Raw genomic sequence first — 24,133 nt, forward strand, 5'->3', positions numbered from 1 at the left:
CTTTGAGAGAAGAGACAAGATTGGGAAGTAAGTCATTTTGATAGCCACCTACTGTCTGTTACAACACTGAGAGGCTAAAGGGAGCAGACAAGTGAACTGACAGTTTAATCGAAAGCTGAGCAACCGTCAAAATAAAAATGTTAATACAAATGAAAAGTGCACCCATTTCCTATTGCTGTGCAAAAAAATGATCACAAACCAAGCAGCTGAAAACAATATCTCTATCATCTCCTGGGTTCCCTGATTCGGATAGGTATATGATTAAAGGCAGGTATACTTAGCTGTCAGCCAGGGCTACATTGGTATGTGAGGCTCAGGACCTCAGAGCTCACTGGTTCTAGGGAGTTCATTTCCCCTTAGCTGTTGGCTAGAGATCTCTGTTGTAATGCAGAAGTCATCCACACTTTCTTGCCATGCCCATGTTTGCTCCCTTCCAGGTCCGGGGTGGTAGATTTATTTCCCTACACGTCTTTTCCCTTCCCTGACTACTCATTAACAAGTGCTACTTACAGCTCAAGGGGAGAGGACACAAGGTGACAGATACACTAGGGAGGGGATCCCAGAGGCTGTTTCAGGATTCTGCTTACCAGTCTAAGTACAGGCTGGTACTTTTCAAAACGAGTAGGGGAAGTGGATGACAGAACAAAGATGGGTAAAGACACTCCTGTCTGAGCCCTTGGAGAAAAGCTCTAGGCATTGAAAATAAACTCAGACAAGTTAACTTGCCAAGGTACAGAGTCAGACTTGCTCAGAGGGAATGTGTGAACTAAAGAATCTAGGTAAATGGCTGTTCAGGCAATTGGTTATCCAGGTGAGTGATGCAGGCAGAGGTGCGTGTGGAAAAGAAGAGGAGGCGTGCAAAGACATGAGGATCAGCAGGCGACACACACACGATTGGGAAATTAGGTCTGCTCTTCAGCTTAAGTAGGACAAGGAGAGCATGGCAGGGGGTGGTACCGGTGTCCTAGGGAGTCTAGCAGTGACCAATAAAAATCTTCTGGGAACCTAATTTTCAAGGTTACATAAAAAATTCTAATGAGCATATCGGATTTTGTCTTTAATTTGTGAGATTCCCCTGAAAGGAATTGTATTACATATTACAGCCTTCACACGAAAGTTTTAACTTTTATAAATGTCACATTTAATTAATTAGCTATCAAATACACAGAGGTCAGGAATCACATAATAACTAATTAATAGCTATCAAATACACAGAGTAAGGAATAAATCAGAATGCTAGATAAACATTATCAGTATGCCAAGAAAGCAATGCAGCTGGCTATACAGACTGTAGAGAATGAGGGAAACTGGAGACAGACAAGAGGAGGGTAGCTCCGTCGTCGGTATCAAATGCCTACCTTTACTTCACCGCTTCCACCAGCCCTTAAAACATTCCTCCATCCTTGTTCCCTGGCCCTATTTATTCTCTCCAACTTTCGGGGGAAAAGAAATAAACAAGATACCATTTCAACTACTTAATATAAAACACAGAATACATTCACAATACAATTCAATCAGTGCACTTTCTTTACAATCGTGCGGGCAGGGAGAGGGGCAGGAGGGGGGGGGGGACACGACGGACGGAGGTTCCTCTTACCCGCTGCTTCTCTTGCCTCTTCACCTGCTCGGCCTTCAGGAAACTAATCTGTAACAATCAGACACACTCTCAGAGCCAGGTCTTACATCTGCACCTAGGCCAAGGGAGAAGACCAAGACCAAAAGCTACCTGGTCCCTGTGCTTCTTCTCTTTCTCGATAAATTCCAACCTTCTTTTTTTTGCGGCTTCCTTAAACAAAAGGAGAACACGTCTATCAACAATTTCTACTTGTTTATTTTTTCATCAAGCAAGTGTATCAACAAGAGAGGTATACCCAAAGAGACGAGGAGAACTAAAGACTGAGCAAAACAAAGATGCTTGAGTATGTGTTTCAAAGAGACAAGGCAGAAAGCTTCAGAGGCTCTACAACAGTGGTTCTCAATCTGTGGGTCATGACCCCTGGGGGTCAAACGGCCTTTTTACAGGGGTTGCCTAAGACCATCAGAAAGCACAGATATTTACATTACAATTCGTAACAGCAGCAACATTACAGTTATGAAGTAACAAGGAATGTTATGGTGGGGTCAGCACGAGATGAGCAGCTGTGTTAAAGGGTCGCAGTGTCAGGAAGGTGGAGAGCCACTGCTCTATAATGTTAGTGGCTTCCAGGAAGGTGGAGAGCCACTGCTCTATCACATCAGTGGCTTCCAGGAAGGTGGAGAGCCACTGCTCTATCACATCAGTGGCTTCCAGGAAGGTGGAGAGCCACTGCTCTATCACATCAGTGGCTTCCAGGAAGGTGGAGAACCACTGCTCTATAATGTCAGTGGCTTCCAGGAAGGTGGAGAGCCACTGCTCTATCACATTAGTGACTTCCAGGAAGGGGGAGAGCCACTGCTCTATCACATCAGTGGCTTCCAGGAAGGTGGAGAGCCACTGCTCTATCACATCAGTGGCTTCCAGGAAGGTGGAGAGCCACTGCTCTATCACATCAGTGGCTTCCAGGAAGGTGGAGAGCCACTGCTCTATCACATCAGTGGCTTCCAGGAAGGTGGAGAGCCACTGCTCTATCACATCAGTGGCTTCCAGGAAGGTGGAGAGCCACTGCTCTATAACGTTAGTGGCTTCCAGGAAGGTGGAGAGCCACTGCTCTATCACATTAGTGGGCTCGGCTGTTGTCATAGGAACTGTTTTGTAAAGCTTTAAAACAAGCAGATATACACATGTCTTTATACCTCAAACATCTTCCTCCTTTCTTCTCCAGAGTTCATTTTCTTCGCTGGAATTTGATGGGCCTAAACAAAAAGTAAAGCTACAAATTAGATATAGATTTAAGATGCTCTTTGGAAATTCCAAACTTATGGAAGTTTAAAGAAAGAAAAGGTAAAGCCAACAGTCATAACTCTTTCAAGGGGATTAGATTGGGAAAGACACTACTCTTTGATACGCCCCGCTTCCTAAACAGCCTGGAACATGACACTCAAACATGGAATGGAGTTCCTTATCACCAACTAGTTTGTCTTCACACACTTATTTTTTAAATATTTTTACTTAATGAGAATTTCATTAATGTATATAGTGTATTTTAATCATGTACACCCCCCAATGCTCATCTCCAACATGTCTTTGATCCCTCCCCCAACCATGATTTTGATCATGTACATGTCTCCCCACCAACTCCTCCTGGATGCCCCCTCAAAACACATACCTCTCTCAATTTCCTGTCCTTTTTGATTTTATAACTGAGTCCAGTGGTCCACATATGAATAGGGTGGGGCTACCCCATGAAGCATCAGCAACATACTAGGGGCACACACCCAAAGAAAAGTGACTCCCTCCTCCAGCAGCCATCAACCTGCTAGTATTTCCTCAACTAGGGATGGGGCCTCATGAGCTAGTCCAAGGGATGCTAATTTTAAACATTCTAATACTATGATGAAATATCACTTCGAAAGCTCAATAATAAATAGATTTTTCTTAAAAAATAAATTATACAATATATGTTCACTACATAAAATTCAAACAATAAAAATTCGTAGCTGCTTCACTCTTGGAGGTAATCAGTATCGATATTTTCACGAGCATCCTTCTAGACAGTTTTACAATCTTACATACATACATACACACACACACACACATATAAATATAAATATATATATATATACTCATAATTTTAGCTTTTCTGTTTTTCATAAAATGTGTTATTTGATAGCAAAGTATTTTTAGTAACGTGTCTTGACAATTCCACATCATGGTAATAATTTACCACAATGTGGTAATAAATCAACAAGGAAATAGTCTAGAATTAATATTTAATTAATATTAATAATTTAACTATTATTCTGGGGATAGATTTTGGCTTGATTTTAAAATCTTAAGTTTAAAACTTAAGTTTTCCTAGTCTATATGCTGTAAGAAACTTTTGTCATACTCAAGTCTCACAGAAGAGCAAATTTTAAAAAAAGAAGTGGAATTAAAGAGTAACATAATTTATATTTTGAGAACTCTGACTTCCCCAAAGGCTGTACCAATTTATGTTACATCAAAGAAGGTAGAAAGCTTAGGTTCTCACATAGATTGTTTATCTCTCTTAATTTCTGCTCCTTAAAAAGGCTAAGAATATTTCCTTTTACATACTTACTGTCCACATAATCTCAGATAAATTCTTGGTATATCATGTTTATTCTAGCTGCTGTTTTTTAATTCAGTTACAACGATCAGTTTCCCTCTATGGTATTATGTTAATACTATAGATAAAAAAGACTTTTTAATTTTAGCGAATATTCTACTTATTAAATTATTCTTTATTTTGACACCCTCCACAGCTAAACTCTATATAGCTATTAGCACCAGCTTCAAAATTTGTACACCACAAAAATCAAACGATTAAACAGTATTAATGTTAATGAACTAGTCGTGCACATCTACAATTTTAGCTTTCAGGCAAGTACGTTCAAGGACATGTTGCTAGAGGGCTCTTACATGGAGTGGCCAAAATAATTTCTCCAATAAGGACACCCTGAGAGACTGAAGGAAAAGGGGGGGAGCAGAATTAACGTAGTAAGAGCTCTGTGGTGTGAATGCCGAGCTCACAAATTTGACCTGCTACTGTGTCTATGATGTGTACAGGCTGCTGTGGACCAGAGGACACTGGTGGGGTGGAGGGTGTCGTCCCCCCCCCCCCCCCGTTATGTGGGCTGCAGTGAGCAAAGGGGTTGTCAGCTTTTGCTGTAAGCACCTTCCTTCACCTGCTGAGTGAGGCTCAGCCCAAGGAAACGGCCTCAGCCCACGAGGAGGATGTTTAAGAGGTGAGTTCCATGGAAACAAAGACTATACTCCTCTTGATCTCTATCACCTTACATAGAGGCTATTCAAGTGTTTATGGAATAAAAATTCCAGTTGTACCTCTGAGAGAGTCTGAGTATTTTCGGAATGTTATTACTATACCAAAGAGATAAACAGAAACACTGTACTAAGGAAATTGTTTTGTTTTCTATCACTCAAAAAACAAGCAAAACAAAAATGAGCCCAAACACTGAAACGTGTTCACGGAGCTCCCTCTGGTGGTGGCACAGGACCAGCAGCCTTGAAGGAAAAACAACAATAAAAAAACCTACCAACAAGAACAACAAAACCACAACACACACTAGATTAAATTTATCTGAATAAACATGGTATTATTATATTAGGATATATTATAACATATATTAGTGATCATTCTCAAGCTGAAAAATTTAAATCACAAACTATTGTAAATTTGAATATAAAAGATGCTTTATACTTCTTGGGGGAACGGTCTTTAAAAAGGAATCATTCAAGGAAACAACAGCATTTATTTAATATCTCAGCCAGGGTTCTAGCCGACACGTTCTCAGCTCTTCGGGAGCAAAGAAAGAGCAAGCATTCCAGCTGAGTTGAGGAGACAGTGAAACCCTGCTTCAAGAACCTAAACTGCTCCAGAACTGGGGGTTCTTTTCACTCCATTCCCTTGTTATGGCTTTGATAATTTCTACCTATTCGATTGCTATGCATTTACTTTTTTCTATCAATGTTTGAAATTTTCATAATTTTCTTTTATTGTCATAAAAATGTACCTTATAAAATCATTTTTACCACTTTAAGAGTGTTCACTCTGTTGAACAGTGAATTTGCATTAGGTTAAGTGTTTTAAAAATAAGTTATGGCACAGTCCAAGTGCTGATTACTATTTAGTTTTCAATAGATTAGCTAAGAAAAATTAAAAAGCAATAACCTTGCCTATGGCCTAAGAGCCTGTAACTATCATCTGAACCACTTTTCCATCACTCAGACTATGAGAGGTGGAGTCTGTCATTTGGATATTGATAGTAGGAATCCAAAATTCCCAGAGCATGCAGTTCATTTATACTATTAACTGAAAATGAAGAAAACATATTATGTGATTCCGTCAGCTATACAAAGACACTGATTATACACTTGGTTTCTTTTCAGTCCTAGTCAAAAGTAAGGGACCTTCTACCATGTCATTAATTCAGCTCACCATTTCCTTCATTCTCAAAGAATAGTGTGTGACTAAGGGACAAAACACTATTTTTGCAAGTTCACCTAAGTGTGTATTCCTTTTTGTGATTATTCTACCTAACTGCATAAAGATAAGTATGTTTGCCCTCTTACCCCATGGCCAACATTAGTTTTAGCCCCAAGAGATCAGACAAGTTATGCATGTCTATATTAGAAGTGTTAAACACGGGCTGCAAATGTCAACACCACTTAGAATGACTACATGTCTTAAAAATTATCTACAAATTAATATTTTTAAAAATCTAATTAGAAGAAATGAAAATGTAAAGAAATTTTGGTATGGAACATTTTTAAAAAAAAAAATCTATTTATTCATCATGGTATCTCCCTCTCTGTTTTCCCACTCTGCTCCTGATCCAGCTGAGACCTCCCGCTCCCCTAAGCTCTCTTTCCCCGGACCCTTGCCCTCCATTACCCCCCCCACCCCCAGTTTGCTCATGTAGATCTCATCCATTTCTCTGCTGTTGGTCAGTCCCTGTGTCTTTCTTAGGGTCCTCTTTACTAGGTATCCTCCCTGGAGTTGTGAGTTGCAGTCTGGTTATCCTTTGCTTTACATCTAGTATCCTCCAATGAGTGAGTACATACCATGTTTGTCTTTCTGAGTCTGGGTTACCTCACTCAGGATGATTTTTTCTAGTTCCATCCATTTGCCTGCAAACCTCATGATGTCACTGTTTTTCTCTGCTGGGTAGTATTACATTGTGTATATGTACCACATTTTATTTATCCATTCTTCAGTTGAAGGGCATCTAGGTTGTTTCCAGGTTCTGGCTATTACAAACAATGCCAATATGAACATAGCTGAGCATGTGCCCCTGTGAAATGAGTGAGCATTCTTTGGGTATATGCCCAAGAGTGGTATAGCTGGGTCTTGAGGGAGGTTGATTCCCAGTTTTCTAAAAAAGTGCCATATTGATTTCCAAAGTGGCTGTACAAGTTTGCATTGCCACCAACAGTGGAGGAGTGTTCCCCTTGCTCCACATCCTCTCCAACATAAGCTGTCTCAGGTGTTTTTGATCTTAGCCATTCTGACGGGTGTGAGATGGTATCTCAGAGTCCTTTTGATTTGCATTTCCCTGATGATTAGGGATGTTGAGCAATTCCTTAAAAATGTCTTTCAGCCATTTGAGCTTCTTCTGTTGAGAATTCTCTGTTTAGCTCTATAGCCCATTTTTTAATTGGACTGTTGGGTATTTTGATGTCTAATTTCTTGAGTTCTTTATATGTTCTGGATATCAGCCCTCAGCCAGATGTGGGGTTGGTAAAGATCTTTTCCCATTCTGTAAGCTGTTGTTTTGTTTTGTTAACCGTGTCCTTTGCCCTACCAAAGCTTCTCAGTTTCAGGAGGTCCCATTGATTGTTTCTCTCAGTGTCTGTGCTACTGGCGTTATATTTAGGAAGTGATCTCTGGTGCCAATACATACAAGACTACTTCCTACTTTCTCTTCTATCAGGTTCAGAGTAACTGGATTTATGTTGAGGTCTTTGATCTACTTGGACTTAAGTTTTGTGCACGGTGATAGATAAGGATCTATTTGCAGTCTTCTACATGTTGACATCCAGTTATGCCAGCACCATTTGTTGAAGATGCTTTCTTTTTTCCATTGTATAGTTTTGGCTTCTTTGTCAAAAATCATATGTTCATAGGTGTGCGGATTAATGTCAGGGTCTTCAGTTTGGTTCCATTGGTCTACAAGTCGGTTTTTATGCCAGTACCAAGCTGTTTTTATTACTGTAGCTCTATAGTAGAGCTTGAAGTCAGGGATCGTGATGCCTCCAGAGGTTGTTTTATTGTACAGTATTCTTTTGGCTACCCTGGGTCTTTTGTTTTTCCATATGAAATTGAGTATTGTTCTTTCCAAGTCTGTGAAAAATTGTGTTGGGATTTTGATGGGGATTGCATTGAATCTGTAGACTGCTTAAGACTCCAGGGGAATAGAAAGAAGCAGAGTGCTAGAAAGGTCCCCAGAAATCCACAAAGATACCTCCACTGTAGACTACTGGAAATGGTCGAGAGAGTGCCTGAGCTGACCTGCTCTGGTGATCAGATGGCCAAACACCCTGGCTGTTATGACAGAACTCTCATCCAGTATCTGATGGAAGTGGATGCAGAGATCCACCGCCAAGACCCAGGTGGAGTTCCAGGAGTCCAATCAGTGAGAGAGAGGATAGATTGTATGAGCGAGAGATATTGGACCATGATTGGAAAAAGCACAGGGACAAATAGCCAAACTAGTGGAAACGCATGAACTGTGAACCAATGGCTGAGGAGCCCCCATGGAACTGAACCAGGCCCTCTGGATAAGCGAGACACTTTATTAGCTTGAACTGTTTGGGAGGCCCGGAGGCAGTGGAGCCGGGACCTGTCCTTGGTGCATGAGCTGGCTTTTTGGAGCCTGGGGCCTATGCTGGGACACTTTGCTTAGCCTTGGTGTAGGAAGGAGGGGACTGGACCTGCCTCGGCTAAGTCTACCAGGCTGGGCTGACTTCCCAGGGGAGTCCTTGCCTTGGAGGAGGTGGGAATGAGGGGTGGATTAGGGAGAGAGCTGGGGAGTGGGAGGAGGGAGGACGAGGGAATCTGTGGCTGATACGTGAAATTAGGTTAATTATAAAATAAAAATATTTAAAAATACATAGATTTATTTAGTATGTATACAGTGTTCTAGCCTGCATGCAGACCAGAAAAGGGCACCAGATCTCATTATAGATGGTTGTGAACCACCATGTGGTTGCTGGGAATTGAACTCAGGACATTTGGAAGCGCAGTCAGGGATCTTAACCTCTGAACCATCTCTCCAGCCCAGAACATAATTTTTTTAAAAAGCTTATTTACCGCAATGAAGTCAACTGACTTCATATTAATAAAATACAATATAATCATGATGATCACAAATAAAAAAACCACAAAACTTAAAGAAATGTACTGTTTGGATACCAGAAATGTGTTTCTTCCTTCTTTTATTCTTCATAGTTGTTAAGAGCACACTAAGTCAATTTCAAATTTTCAAAATACTTGATGGAAAAAATGACATCATGATTACACTAAAATAACTTCAAGTACCAACCTGCTTCGCTAAAAGTCAAGTTGTTGTCACCCAAACTAGGCACGTATGCAAATAATCTATTTCAAAGTTGTTTTGTGTATTACTCTATAAAATAGTTACTATAAAGCATTAACGATAAAATATGGATGGGCAAATACTCAGAGGGGAAGGTGCCCACTGTGAGCATGGAGACCTAAGTCTGGTCTTCATGGGTCCACAGCAGTCACAGAGAAGCCAGCCTCTCTGGTGTTTATCTGCAACCACAGGAACTCTTGCCCAGTTAACCTAGTCAAAACAGTGAGTTCCCGGGTTCTGGAGAGGCAGAGACAGGTGGATCTCTGTGAGTTCTAGGCCAGCCTAGTCTACAAAGTGAGTTTCAGGACAGCCAGGACTGTTACAGAAAAACCTTGTCTCAAAACAAAACAAAAACTACCAAAAATGCTGAGGTGGGAAGATTGGGTATGATCAGAGACAGAGACATAGGGATTTAAAGACCAAAAACTAGGGAGAGTCTCCAGTTCTAGGTTTCCTACGCTGACCAGAGAGAGAAAAGGATAGGACGATGCTGACTGCTGAAGAAATGGAGTCAACACGTGATAAAGCCGCATGCTGGTCACACTGCCCTGTGCACAGCCCTGCTTCTGCTAGTGCAGCTGGGCAGGGAGCCATTCCTTTGCTCACGAACACATTAGCAGTCGATGGAAGAGACACCACAGAAGGAAGAGCATCTCTTTCCGCCCAGCGCTTCCTTTCTGCTTGCAGCATGTGGGACACACTATAGTAGCACTCACTCCTGCAGGCACCTTGCAGACGTTGTGCCTATATCCTGCCAGGTTCCATCTGAATTTCAGCAGTACCCCAAAGACAGCTTCCTACAGAGTTCTGCTGGTGTCCAGTCAGCTTCCCAGAAAGCTCAGCAGCACTAGTCATATTCCGTCCGCCTTCCAGGGGGCTTCTCAGAGTCAGCTACCTCGGTGGCTTCTTCATATACTTTACTGACATCCAGACAGCTTCCCAGTGGCCTTCCCTTGTGTGGTAGATCAGCTTCCTCTTTACCAGTGCCAGACTGGGAACTCAGTGGACGGATGTCATCACAAATAGGTTTATAGCTATGCCCTACCCAAATAAGATCTGAATAACTTCCCTGAATTAAATTTTTGTTCTTTGAGTATTCTCTTAGTACTAGGAGTGGCAGCTGATTCCTGTATCTGCCATTCCTATACAATATTCCTCAATACCCATTTAATGGCTAATTCCTAAAATTAGCTAATAATGATTTACATTACAATTTCCATATTCAAATTCCAAATAAAAAGTGCCAATGTCCTGCAACTAATACCATGATACCAGTCAAGTAACTCAGTGCTTTAGGTCATAATTTTTTTAGTCTGAAATGGGAGCCTGTCACACATATGATCATATTCTTTATATAGTTCTAAGATTTTGATTTGACTGTGGGTTCTGAAATACACAAATCTCCTGGTGTTTTAGCAACAATATCACAGGTACTTCTTACAACATCACTTACTTCGATGCAAACAATCGAGTGTTTCAAGGAGGACTTCATTTATCATGCTACCATTTTATTACACTGGTTTACTCAATGTATCTACTGAATGGTTGTCCACTGCTTCTGTAAGGCTCCTAAGTTAGAGAGGATGGAGGAAGCAGAGCAACATTCCTTAGTAAGGAAACAAAGACTAATCTGAGTGTCAAGGTGACTCACGGTGCTGCTAGTACACGGGGTCAAACTGAACTTGATAGTAATCAGTTTGTAAAATGATCTTACCTGTTTATGTTTGGGGGGTGATTTTTTTTCAAGTAACTTTTTATCTCCGTACTTCTTATGGGTTAAAGGCACTCCGTATTTAGCAGCAGGCTTTGTGATCTTCTGAGCAGGGACAAGAGAAATGGAGCTGTGCCCTGATGCTGGTCTTTTACCTGCATGAAAAGACAATTCTTTTTCAGTAGTTCTTTATATTGAATTTTTAATTCCAAAAATCTTCAAGAATGGTACTTTCACTGACGACCTTACAAACTTTTAATCAAATGTTTTTCCATCCATTAATAAATGTCAACACTTCAAGTACTTTACATTGAAAGTATCTTTTTTTTTTTTTTTTGTTTTTTCTTTTTTTTTTTGTTTTTTCGAGACAGGGTTTCTCTGTGTAGCTTTGCGCCTTTCCTGGGACTCACTTGGTAGCCCAGGCTGGCCTCGAACTCACAGAGATCCACCTGGCTCTGCCTCCCGAGTGCTGGGACTAAAGGCGTGCGCCACCACCGCCCGGCTGAAAGTATCTTTTTTTTAATCACAGAACTAAGCCTAACTCCTCTAAGAAAACAGCACCTGTAAAATACACACAAAGAAGAATCTCCTGGTTTTGAGAAGGTAGCTCCAAAGGTAAGTGTGTGGCTCACAAGCATGAGGACTGAGTAGGTCCCTAACACCCACATAAAAACATCGGAGTGCTGGTGTGCAATTATAAACTCATCAGGGAAGCAAGAGACAAGCAGATCCCTGGGGCTTGCTGGCCAGCCAGTATAACCTAATGGTTAGCTCTATGCCAATGAAAGATATTTCTGAGGATGACAGATGAAGTTGTTCATTGGCATACATACAGGTTCACATATGTGCCCACACAGGCACCCTTTCACATGGACACAGACACACACGTTGTAGAATATTATTTTAAGGAGTGTAACTTTTGTTTAGGTTGCATTTGTTTAACTCCATGAAGCTGTGTTACTGTGCCTGTGTAAAACACCTGATGGTCTAGTAAAGAGCTGGCCAATAGCAAGACAGGAAAAGGATAGGCAGGGCTGGCAGGCAGAGAGAATGTACAGAGGGAGAAATCTGGGAAGAGGAAAAAGAAAAGAGACAGACGAGTGAGAGAAGAAACAGCCAGAGAAGGAGGAAGACTCTAGGGGCCAGCCACCCAGATACACAACAAGCTATAGAGTAAGAGTAAGATTTACAGAAGTAAGAGAATGGGAAAAGCCCAGAGGCAAAAGGTAGATGAGATAATTTAAGTTAAGAAAAGCTGGCAAGAAACTAAGCCAAGCTAAGGCTGGGCATTCATTAAGAATAAGCCTCCGTGTGTGAATTATTTGGGAGTTGGGTGGCAGGCTCCCCCAAAAAGAGCAAAAAGACCAAAGACCAACCAACAACAGACTGGTGTTATTGGGATTAATCCATAGAGTCTATTTAATGATCAAAGGAATTTATTAGGGGGTTAGCTCACAAGACAGAACAAAGGAATTTCTCACAGGATTTTGGAAGAGTGAGGCAATGTCCAACGTGGTTCTCTGGCGAGCTCTGCCCTGCTCCATACCAGCATCCAAAACCACGAGGTAGCAAAGCGAAGAGAGCCACATATGTGCATCCTAGGTCTTAAACCCACCCCTACCCTCACCCCCGAAGGCACACCCCAGGGGCATGTACCTCAAGGTCATAGGCAGGTGTAACATAGGCAGGTGTAACAGCTACCTGCTTACCTTACTAGGGGCAGTGCTTCAGGGCATGGCTCAATCCACCACCCACCTCACAGCACCCCATGCTGGGTGCCAATTGTCCTTTTAAATTGTTGCTGCCTTTTAACTGTAACTCTGCAGCTACTCAGTTAGGCCACAAGGGCCCATAGCCGGAAGAAATTCTGTTCCCTCAGCTCCAACTCTTGCAAAGCTACAAAGAGAACCTAACTAAACCTCTGTCCCTCTAAAGAGCTCAAGATTCAAAGGTTAAGGTGGAATTCTGCTCTTTAGAGAGGCTGAAGAGCAAGTAGCTTACCTCCTCTCCTTGCGCATGTCCTCAAAAAGCCCTCATGCTTCTCCTCGTCCCTCCTTATAAACCCTTTTCCCCTGGCTCCTCCCTACCACTTCCTGTCAGCTAGTTGCTGACTCAGCCTCCTCACCACAGGTGAATTTTATTTAATCAAACACATCTTTGCATCAATAAACAAACATTCCAGAGCATAAACAAAAGTAAAACACCTTGAAATAACATTCTACAACATACACACATACACGTGCACCTATGGAGCACAGTAGCAAGCAGCTATCTGTGAATATACTAAAAAAATCGAGTTGTCTGAATAAATTGTACAGTATGAGAATTATAGGATGCATTATATACATGTATGAAACTGTCAAAGAGCTTAATAACTAAACAAAACACCCCTCAACTTCAATAAAAAAAATAATATTGCAAGTCAAATAGTCTGTATGGCCCCTCCCTCCCCCAGCCCTTTCTCCTCTATTTCCCTCCTCTGTAGGGTCACTTCTGGTTGTCCCCATAGCCTGACGAGCAGCTTTCTTGCTTCCATCCCACTCTCTAACTCAGGATTTCTGTCATGTGCTAACACAATATAAAGCAATCTCTTACAAGCATTCATTTTTAGGAGGAAAATAAAAATATTAAATAGTAGTTCACAATGAAAAGCTACAATTAAACTCAAAGAAAAATTCATTTGAAAATGTTCACTATATTATATTGTGTACAAAAAAACTATTTATATTCTCAAACTCATTGTGCATATGCTATAAGAAAAATATACCAAACATGAAAGTATATATTAAAATTGAAGTAATTTTTCTTTTAAAAAATCCTTATAAACACACATTATTCATATAATTTAGTCAACTCTTATCAAATTGTCCTGGCTAGTTTTATGCCAACTTGACACAAGCTAGAGTCATTTTGGGAAAGGGAACCTCAACTGAGAAAATGCTCCCACTATACTGGGCTGTGGGCAAGCCTCCCTTTCATTTTCTTGATTGATGTGGGAGGGCCCAGCTTACTGTGGGCGGAGACACCTCTGGGCTAGTGCTGCTGGGAACTATAAGAAAGTAGCTTACACAAGCTATGGAGAACAAGCCAATAGGCAGCATGCCTTCATGCCTTCTGCATTAATTCCTGCCTCCAGGCTCCAGCTCTTAGTTTAGTTTAGTTCCTGCCCTTCCTCATTAGAGGGTGGACTGTGATGTAGAACTATAAGGGAAATACATCCTTTCCTCCCTAAGTTGTTTGGTTATTGTGTTTTATCACAGTAGTAGGAAACCCTAAGATAGAAAATAGTATTAGTCATTGGATGTCATGGTAGAGATTCAGAAGCAATTTATATTGATAATAATGTGATACATCTTGATACATAAACTAGGAAGTGTGAGGAATTCAACCATATAATCAAATTAGAACAGAGCTCTAAGAAGTCACAATTTTGTAACTTGGCTAATTTTATCAAAACAATAAAAGAGCTGGGTCCACATCTTTAACCTCAGAGGCAATTGGATCTCTGAGTTCAAAGCCAACCCACCTATAGAAAAAAAGATCCCCCTGCATTAAAAACAACAAAACAAAAAACCAAACAAACAAACTAAATAAGCCAAAAACAAAGGAAGTGCTATGTACCCCAGAAAAAAGGACTGGAGGCACCAGGCCTAGAGATGAATGTTCTCAAGAGAAAGACGTGAATTGTTCCCACCTCACCTTATGACTTCTCAGGTTCCACGTCACGGCCACATCTAGCTTCATGAAGGTGGTGGAACCCACAAAGCATTTGCAAGCCCACCTATAACACCGTTCTTATTTCACTCCTGTATTACTGACTATTTCATTTACCCAGTTCTTCACACAACCACTTTTTCCTTCCTAATTCCAACACAGGCTTACGAAGTATAAAGAATGTGATGATCACCATTTAAGTCCTGGGTTTAATCTAAATACAGCTAGCCTTCCTGAGTACACATTGCTGTGTCATTTCCAGTTTGCATGAGTTGTTTTTATAATGTTATTTGTTTTATCAATTTATCCAAATCCAAAATGTAGAGCACCATGTTTTGTACCATTCCAAAATGGAGTGAAAGGAGAGAAATTTATGCAGGAACAAAGATGTATGTGTATGCATAACATATGAAACATACACAATACTACAAACATTCTATTGTCAATGGACAAAATTGAAATGAAGCCTACCTTTAGTAAATGGTTGCCCTCCCAATAATTTACTTTAAAAAAATTTTAAGTATAAAACATTTCTCAAAGAAAAGTGTTTTACATAAAGATCCACACCTTAATGGGGCATTTGATAACATTCTAGATAATATTTTCAAAACATCAACTAAGCTTTGATAAATTTTCAAGTAAGATTTCATCTAAGTAAGACAGAAAATAGAAACTTTGTTAATGATTTATTATGTATAACTAAATGTAAGAGCTTTAACACTTATTTCCTTTAGATTAAATTTAGTCTATAACCATGCCAATTTATTTTCTCTATCTGTATTCATTTGTAGTAAATATAATCTTGAGTATTGCAAACAGATGAAAAATTTCATGTCAAACATAATTTACCTGGTATAGGCTGTGGTCCAAACTTTGAAAATGTTTTTAGACAAAATTCTTCTGCAATAAGCTTAGATTGAAAGAGAAAACAAAATGTTAAAAAGATATCACCTCTGAGTGTAGTGGTGCACACCTTAGTCCCAGCACTCTGGAGGCAGAGGCAAGTGGATCTCTGAGTTGGAGGGCAGCCTGGTCCACAGATTGAGCTCCAGGACAGCCAAGGCCACATAGTGAAATTCTGTCTCGAAAAACCAAACCAAACAAAAACAAGTCAGTTTCTAAGCAAAGAAAAATGACCCATCAATCACAATGTATTTTTTCTTCCAGTCATAAAGATATTGATAAACTGAATAATTAAAATCCAGTAATCCAACCAGCAGATTCTCCTCCTGCTACCCATCTACACCCCTGGTAATCTTTTTTTTTTTTTCCTCCTATTTTTGGTTTTTTGAGACAGGGCTTCTCTGTGTAGTCCTGGCTGTCCTGAACTCACTCTGTAGGCCAGGCTGGCCTAGAACTCAGAGACCCGCCTGGCTCTGCCTCCCTGAGTACTGGGATTAAAGGTGTGCGCCACGGCCGGCTGCTTACCCCTGCTAATCTTACTCACATATTTTATTACTTCTCTAGTCTTTCATTCTCAAGCTAGACTAATACAAAGCACGTGGGTTATTGGCCTTTTCCACCTCTTAATAACTTAACAAAACATCTATGGAGGGATCAGTGTAGTCTACATGCATCCACAGCCCTCATTTGTGTCAAAACCATTCAAGAGTCACTTCCATAGACACTCTCCTGGAAACATCATTATTCTAAGTTTACTGTCAATCCCCTTACCACCTGCAATGAGTTCATACTCATCTGCAAACATGTCACGGGATAAATATTTTTACAGTGTCTCTTTAAACATTAAACATTCCATTTCTGAATCTTCAACATTTATATTTCATGAAACAAGTATTTATATTTTCCACAAGTAATTTTCTCTTTTAACTACATTTTTTCCACTGTAAAATTATGATATCAACAAAGATTTACCTCAAATTGAGTTTATTTTTATCTTATTGCTGGAGATCAAAATGCCAAAAAAAAAAATGAATTTTCTCATTTTTTTTCTAGAGAAGTAAGGCACAGTGGAAAGACTACTCGACAGTAGACGAGGCATACAATACAGTAGGCACAAATCTCCAACCTGAGATGGTTTCTCTATGGATCCCCTATGGCAGCAGCACTCAGTCTCAGAACACCACCATCAATACTACCTGGTGTTAACAACACCTGAATTCTATGGATACGCCTCAGTTACTGAAACAGAGAAGTGTAACAAGCTTTCTTGTCGGACTGTCTTTGGATGGCCAGTCCCCAAATAACACCGAGACTGCTTATTAATTATGAAAGCTTGGCCTTTAAGTTAGGCTTGTCCTCAACTAGCTCTTATAATTCAAATTAACTTGCTTAATTAATCTATGTTTTGCCATGTGGCTTTTACCTTTCCTCAGTATGTATGTCCAACTTGCTCCGAGTCTGCTGGAAAAATCCTCATGCCTAGATTCCTCCTCTTCCTCTCTCTCCCCCTAGAAGTCTCACCTCTCCTCTCCCACCTAGCTGTTGGCCATTCAGCTCTTTATTAAACCAATCAGAAGGTGCCTTGACAAAGACACATCTTCACAGTGTACAAAATGAATATTCTCCAACAGAGTGGTAATGAATGAACCCAGCAAAGTCCTTCAGGAGATTGTAAGGGCTGCATTTATGAACTAATGCAATAGAAGATAAACATGAGCACAAGTCTGGTTCAAAGGCAATTCAGGGCAAATCAGGCATTCTTTTCCTTTATGTTTTTCAGAAAAATAGAGGGATCGGTTCCGTTTCCCGTGAAAATGGGCATTGACTCCAGCTTTGCACATGCTGGGGAAGCACTTTATCAGTGACCTAAATCCTGAGTCCTCTATATGGCACGCCAATCTCACTTTTTTGTTTTTAAAGCTTTTTATTTTGAGACAGGGACTCATTATGTTGTCCAGGCTGCCTTGAACTTTTGAGATCTTCTTGCCTCAAGAGTTCTTAAATAGCTGAGACTATAGTATTGTATCCTAGGTCTGGTTCAATGATCATAAAACACCCTTCAACTTGCCCTCAAATTGAATAATTTCTTCCGTTCTTCAAATATGGATCTTTCTGTTCTCTATAAATGTTCAGATGAATTGAAAGATAGTACATACAGAATTCAAGAAGATTCTGGGATATTATGGGAAAGCTGTCCAATTTAAGAGCCATTACCAGTATGTGGCTACCTGAATTAAAACCTCACTTACCATTAATAACTTAAAATTTAGTTCTTCAGTTACACTAGTCACATTCTAAGTATTCAATAGGTGACCAGAAGCTGTGATGTTGGACTATTCAGATATGGAAGACTTTCATCCTCACAGAGAGCTCTACTAGACAGAGACTGTACTCCTAATAAAAATCTATCAGGATACAAGGATAAGCACTGGGCCCTACTAATTTTTAATTTTGGCCAATGGCATTGAAAGAACTATGGTTTCAAAAAATGAAAGTTGCCCTGTAATCCAGGAATTCACAAGGCTGAGGGAGAAGACTCACAGGTTTGCAGCAACATGGTAAGAAAACTTATTTGTACAATATAGATCATTATAATGATACTAGAAGAAATAGCTCAGATGTTAAAGCTCATGAATTGTTTCAAAGTTATAGCCTTAAAGACGTAGCACAAAGCACCTCCACCTGAATGCTGAACAAGTGATATATAGAAAATGTATCTTAGGAGCATAATATTCAAGTTTTCATAAATTCTAGTAGTGCTTAACTACTAGTAAGGAATGGGGGCTACACATACCCAACAAGTAATGTGAAATACTCTACTTGTTATTCATCATAATCTGCCTCCCTTTTGCATACTGTGTTTGGTAACTGAGGCTCTAACAATGCCGCTTTCATAGCCAGGAAGGTGAATTCCAGTGTTTCAGCCTTGAGACTATGCTCTAATGGCATCTGCAAGTCGGAGGTAGCTTCAACGAGATTAAATGAAGCCTTTGTTTCTTAGCTGGTAGCTGCCAAAAACTAACAGTACATTGCAGCTAAACAGCCTTTGAAATAATTATTTTTAACAAAGGAGTCTTGTAAAGCACCACATTTCAGAGACTGTTGCTGTGTTTTATACAAGTATCTTTTAAGCTCCAAGCTGAGTTAGCCTTCTGACTTACAAATGCATTCTTTTAGTATTACTATTTAAATGCGCATCTCTTGTTTTCTGAAGAGCATTTGTTCTAAGGAATATTCTGCTAAACCAGAAGCATATATAAGCAATAGGGTTAAGTTTTGCTACATATTTACAAAAGAATTTAACGCTGATTAAATTAATAAAGGCCACAATAAACATGAAAAGTAAAATAATTCCAATTTCAGATGATCACATTTGAGTAATTGATGCCATTTGACTTGATAAATTTTTTATAAAACCTGTCATATTAAATTCAACTATCTCCACAAGTATTTGTTTTGTACCTATATTTGAACACTAGAGGAAAATATGGTATATTAAATTATACATGCCCATAGAACCATGGTTTCCAACCATTTTGTCAAATACAGTCATAATCATGTAAATTACGCTGCTATTATATTTATCTAGTATAATAATGGTGGTAATATATAGTAATTACTTTGAACATGTATGTGCTAGACCTTGAACGCTATATGCACATTATTATTTAATTCTCACAGCCACCCCACAATATGGCTGTATCTCTTAGCTCACAGCTTACATGTAAGAAAAATGAAGCATAAAAACATTTGATGATTTCAGTTAGAAACCAAGGGTACGGAAAGAAGCACCAATGTAGTCTGGGAAGGGCATCTCAGCCTAGGCACTGTGGTGACTGCTACAGCCCTTCTGTTAGGCACCAGAACCTTACTGTTTAACTTTCGGGCTAACATTGACACATACCTCAGGTGAGAGAAACTTCTCGATCCGTTTAGCTATAAAACCTTTCTCCAATATGGAGTTGACTGATGGTCTATCCCTAGGATTCCTTTTAAATAGCTGAGAGAGCAAACTGCGGAGATCATAGGAATAATGCAGAGACACAGGAGGAAAGGATCCAGATATTATCTTCAATACCAGGTTTTTCATGTTTCCAGCTTCAAACTAAAATCCAGAAAATAGATGCACATGTATAAAAAACATAAAGAAACTGAAATGGGAATCATCAGTAATGAGCAATAGTTCCTTTCCCACTGATACAGAATAGAAATACAATCCTCTCCCAGGTAATGCAATCAGCATACTTTCTGCAAACTTTACCTAATTACCTATAATTTCAAAATGCTGTCTTCAAAAAAAATAAAATAGTATAATTGCTGTAAGAGTAAAATCTAACTGTTTATGCAACATGCCAAGAGGAGAGGTATAAATATTAATAAAGATTTGACAATACATAACAACGATTCAGATAATAGTTACATAACCTAGTGATTTTCATTTTAAGATCTGGCCTTCTCTGTCTCTGCTCTAACAACTTGAAGAAAAAAATAACTACTGAGCAAAAAGCATTTGGGCAAAATGAGTAAAGATATAAAAGAACTCCTAACTACTTTCTGCTTAGGCCATGTCTAGGGTTTTCTGCTCTTCCAGAGAACCTCAGTTTGGTTCTGGGCACCCACATCAGTTAGCTCAGGGAAGCCTTCCGACACACTCATCTGACCTCCAATGATATGTGCATTCATATAAATGCAGTACACTTTCGTAGATGCATGCACATTCACATAAATGTAAAAATACCTCAACAAACAATAATAAAAGACAGTATTAAAAATAAAAACAGGCTATAAAGCTGCTCATATAATATAAGCAAATTCTTAGAGATGAGTATTTCAATTTATAAATTTAATTAGAAAAAGCTTAGGGGGAAACAACAAATATAAGCAGTTGTTTCTTGTTAGAATTGCTTATGGTACTTATTTACTGCTTTATAATTTTATGTATTTTCTGAAGTTTGAAAATACAGTACTGTTTAATCAGTGAGAGAAACAGACTAAAAAAAGAAGGTATACAAGTGAAGATGTTAAGATTCAATATATTTTGACAGAAACTCTCCCTTTTTAATGTATTTCATACTATTTCAAAACTATGCCAATGGTGAAAATTGTAAATAAAATACGGGTACTTAATTTGATAGAAATACTTGGTAAGAGGCTAGGGAGATACTCAGTCGGTAAAATGCCTGCTGTGTAAGCACGAAAGTGTAAGTTCAGAACCCCATAACACATGTAAAAGACAGATGGTTCTGTACTCTCCACTAGGGTGAGTTGTGGGTGGAAGCAGATGGATCCCTAAAGCTCACTAAAGCCAACCTAGCCAAAATGATGAGTAGGTTCTGTAAACCTGTCTCAGAAAATAAAGATGAAGAGCAATCAAAGAGAGACACAAGACACTAAGCCTGGGCCACACTGGGTACCTCCAACCTCACACCCACAGCACATGTGCGTACTCCCATTATCAAGTACATACACCACATACAACAAACAACACACACACACACACACACACACACACACACACACTAAGCCTGGGCCACACTGGGTACCTCCAACCTCACACCCACAGCACATGTGCGTACTCCCATTATCAAGTACATACACCACATACAACAAACAACACACACACACACACACACACACACACACACACTAAGCCTGGGCCACACTGGGTACCTCCAACCTCACACCCACAGCACATGTGCGTACTCCCATTATCAAGTACATACACCACATACAACAAACAAAACACACACACACACACACACACACACACCTTGAAGAATACACTGAACAAAATTCTTTTATTGTTTTTCTTTTCTATGTTGGCAGTTTATTTTTAATAAAAACAACACTCTGGTTGTTACAAAAACTAAAATTCTTCAACTTCCAATAACAAACTCAAAGAATTTGGATGCTTTTAACTTGATTTTTTGTTTTGTTTTTCATACAAAATCTTGCTATCTAGTCCAGACTGGCCTTGAACTTGCAATTCTTCTGTGCTCAGCCTCCCATATGCTGGAATTACAGGCTTTTTCCACCACACCCAGCTAAATATGGGTGTTCTCAAAGAACTTGTTAGAATGAAACTAATGAAAGTATTAGGGAAAAACATCAAATTCACAGTAAATGAATTTACACGAAGGGTAGTGAGATCTGTTTGTTGCATGAGAAACAATGTTTGTTGGGGGGAAAGCACAAAATATAGTAAGAGCAAATATGTAATAAGTCTAAATCAGTCTATTTCAGAAAATAAAACCTCTACTCTGTAAGCATTATCCGGAAGATTCCACAGCCCTGGAGACATCAGAACTTTTACTTACTGCGTGTTTAAGTGTACATAACTCATAAAGGACACAGCCCAAAGCCCAGATGTCACTGGGAAGACAAAAGTGAGAAATTTCTCCTTAATATCAGAATATATTTAATTTTTTTTTCATTTTAGCAAAAAAAAAAAAATAGCATGGAAAACCTTGGGGAAAATATGTGCTCTATATAAAGTATTTTTTTAACTCAAAATTTCAAACTAGATAATAAAAGCAGCTATCTCAAATTACAAAAATAAGGGCTGCCTAAGCAAGTACTTCAAAATTTCATTAAGGAAATTTAATATTTAAAAGAATGGCATAAAAAAATTCATTCCGCCGGGCGGTGGTGGCGCACGCCTTTAATCCCAGCACTCGGGAGGCAGAGCCAGGTGGATCTCTGTGAGTTCGAGGCCAGCCTGGGCTACCAAGTGAGTCCCAGGAAAGGCGCAAAGCTACACAGAGAAACCCTGTCTTGAAAAACCAAGAAAAAAAAGAAAAAGAAAAAAAAAAAATTCATTCCATTTATTTTTATTTTGCATAATTCAACATACTTTACTCAATTTTAAAAATATTACAAAATGAAAAATATTAATTTACTATAATCAATTATGACAGCAAACTAAACGGTGTTGGTTGGGACCCTTCAGTTAGAAAGGAGAGGAAAAGGTCACTGTTGTTCAATTATGGAACTGTCCTCAATACAGTGCCACACAATCTACCAGCAGCTTAGATGACTAGCAGGCTGAGGCATTCAAGGATGTTAGTCCATCTCCCTCTGAATTGGTTTCTTTATTGAGAACCTAGCATGCATTCTATACTATTAGCTATATATAGTTCCATAGGAGATGACTATGACAAAGACAAGGACCAGAGAGAGCACTCTGTCCCTAACTATGACAAACAACCAAGTGATTCTTTGCTGAGTTCTCCCAGTGAGAGTGTTTCTACATATGCTAACAATCTAAAGATATACACGGTTACACATACATTACTGATTTTAGAATAGTATTCTCAAGGCTACTAAATACAGTGTGACAGAAAGGTTTAAATCAAATATATCATGTGTGGAGTATCATTTTAAATACCTTTTATTATTATAAGGCTTGTTTTCACAGATTTCAGGTGACAGGTAGTATGGAGTCCCTATGCAAGTTCGAGCCAGCTCTACAGTACTAGAACAATAAAATTGTTAAAGAAGCTTAAGACAGAGATATAATTTATTACATATACACTATACCAGATTCAATTTGACTGACGACATTATATCAAAACAATGCTTAAAGTTGTTATGTTACCTATTAAGAACTCGAGCAATTCCAAAGTCTCCAAGCTGCACTGTCCCATCTTTGGTTAGAAATATGTTCTAAGAGAAGGAGAGAGAGAGAACAAGCAGAAATATCACTTCAGTCCAGTTACTTCTATGAGTCATTGTTTTTCAGAAAAATTAATCCAATTAGAAATTATTCTAGAATAACTGGATATCCCCATGAAAAAGAATAAATGTAGCTTCCTACCTATCTTACCATATACAAAAATTAACTCAAAATGGATTATAGACTATAAGAACTGAAACTATAGACAGGAATAAATTGTCATGCTTTTGAGGTAGGCAACTATTTCTTAGATATAACATCAAACAAAAACCAAAAAGAAAGAAAATTTGCACTTTCTTGAAACTAAAAAATTGTGCACCCCACGACACTGTCAATAAACTAAATACGGGCCAGTGAGATCACTCAACTGGTTAAGGTGGCTGCTGCCAAGCCTGGCAACTTGAATCTAACCACCAGGATCCTCGTGGTGACAGAGAACCAATTCCTGAAAGCTGTCCCCTAACCTCCACTTGCATTCCTTAGCAGGTGTGCACACACATGCACACTCAAGCACACCCGCATTCATGCATATACATGCGCGCGCACACACACATACACACTAAATGCAAATAGAACTTTTAATAAAAGAAAATGAATAGATAACAACAGAATGAAGAGAAAATTATCTGCACTTGAAAACTGATATATATTTGAAAAGAAACTTATTTTATGGAAAAAAAAAAGAATTTACAAATCAACTGTACAAAAAAAAAAAAAAGTCAAATAATCAAGGCTGCCATGGTGGAACATGCTTCCCTAATCCTGGCACTAAGGAGGCATAGGAAAGAGATCTAAAATCCAGGTCACCCACAGCTGTATGTTAGGTTCAAAAGCCTATATTGAGACACATCTCAATACCCAACTCCAAAAGCGACAAATAATCCACCTTGTTTTGCTTTTCAGACAGGATCTCA

At 39.2% G+C, this 24,133-nt stretch overlaps 1 protein-coding gene across 7 annotated transcripts in view; it reads right to left on the reverse strand.

Annotated features, from left to right (window-relative positions):
• The window catches only part of Nek1 (NIMA related kinase 1), a 142,851-nt gene that overhangs the window by 99,223 nt on the left and 19,495 nt on the right, over positions 1-24,133 (reverse strand). For 5 of the 7 annotated variants that reach the window (XM_076553291.1, XM_076553290.1, XM_042262983.2 and 2 more), the window contains exons 7-16: positions 23,142-23,209; positions 22,932-23,018; positions 21,862-21,916; positions 19,449-19,649; positions 15,491-15,551; positions 10,931-11,082; positions 2,773-2,832; positions 1,727-1,786; positions 1,598-1,645; positions 1,359-1,433 (exon numbers count right to left, since the gene is read on the reverse strand). In XM_076553291.1, the coding sequence (XP_076409406.1) occupies positions 1,359-1,433; positions 1,598-1,645; positions 1,727-1,786; positions 2,773-2,832; positions 10,931-11,082; positions 15,491-15,551; positions 19,449-19,649; positions 21,862-21,916; positions 22,932-23,018; positions 23,142-23,209 (867 nt within the window). The remainder of the gene's footprint in view (positions 1-1,358; positions 1,434-1,597; positions 1,646-1,726; positions 1,787-2,772; positions 2,833-10,930; positions 11,083-15,490; positions 15,552-19,448; positions 19,650-21,861; positions 21,917-22,931; positions 23,019-23,141; positions 23,210-24,133) is intronic. The other 2 variants (XM_076553292.1, XM_042262984.2) reach the window with 1 other exon arrangement.

The sequence above is a fragment of the Peromyscus maniculatus genome, chromosome 17, assembly GCF_049852395.1.
Source record: "Peromyscus maniculatus bairdii isolate BWxNUB_F1_BW_parent chromosome 17, HU_Pman_BW_mat_3.1, whole genome shotgun sequence".
NCBI classification, from domain to species: Eukaryota; Metazoa; Chordata; class Mammalia; order Rodentia; family Cricetidae; genus Peromyscus; species Peromyscus maniculatus.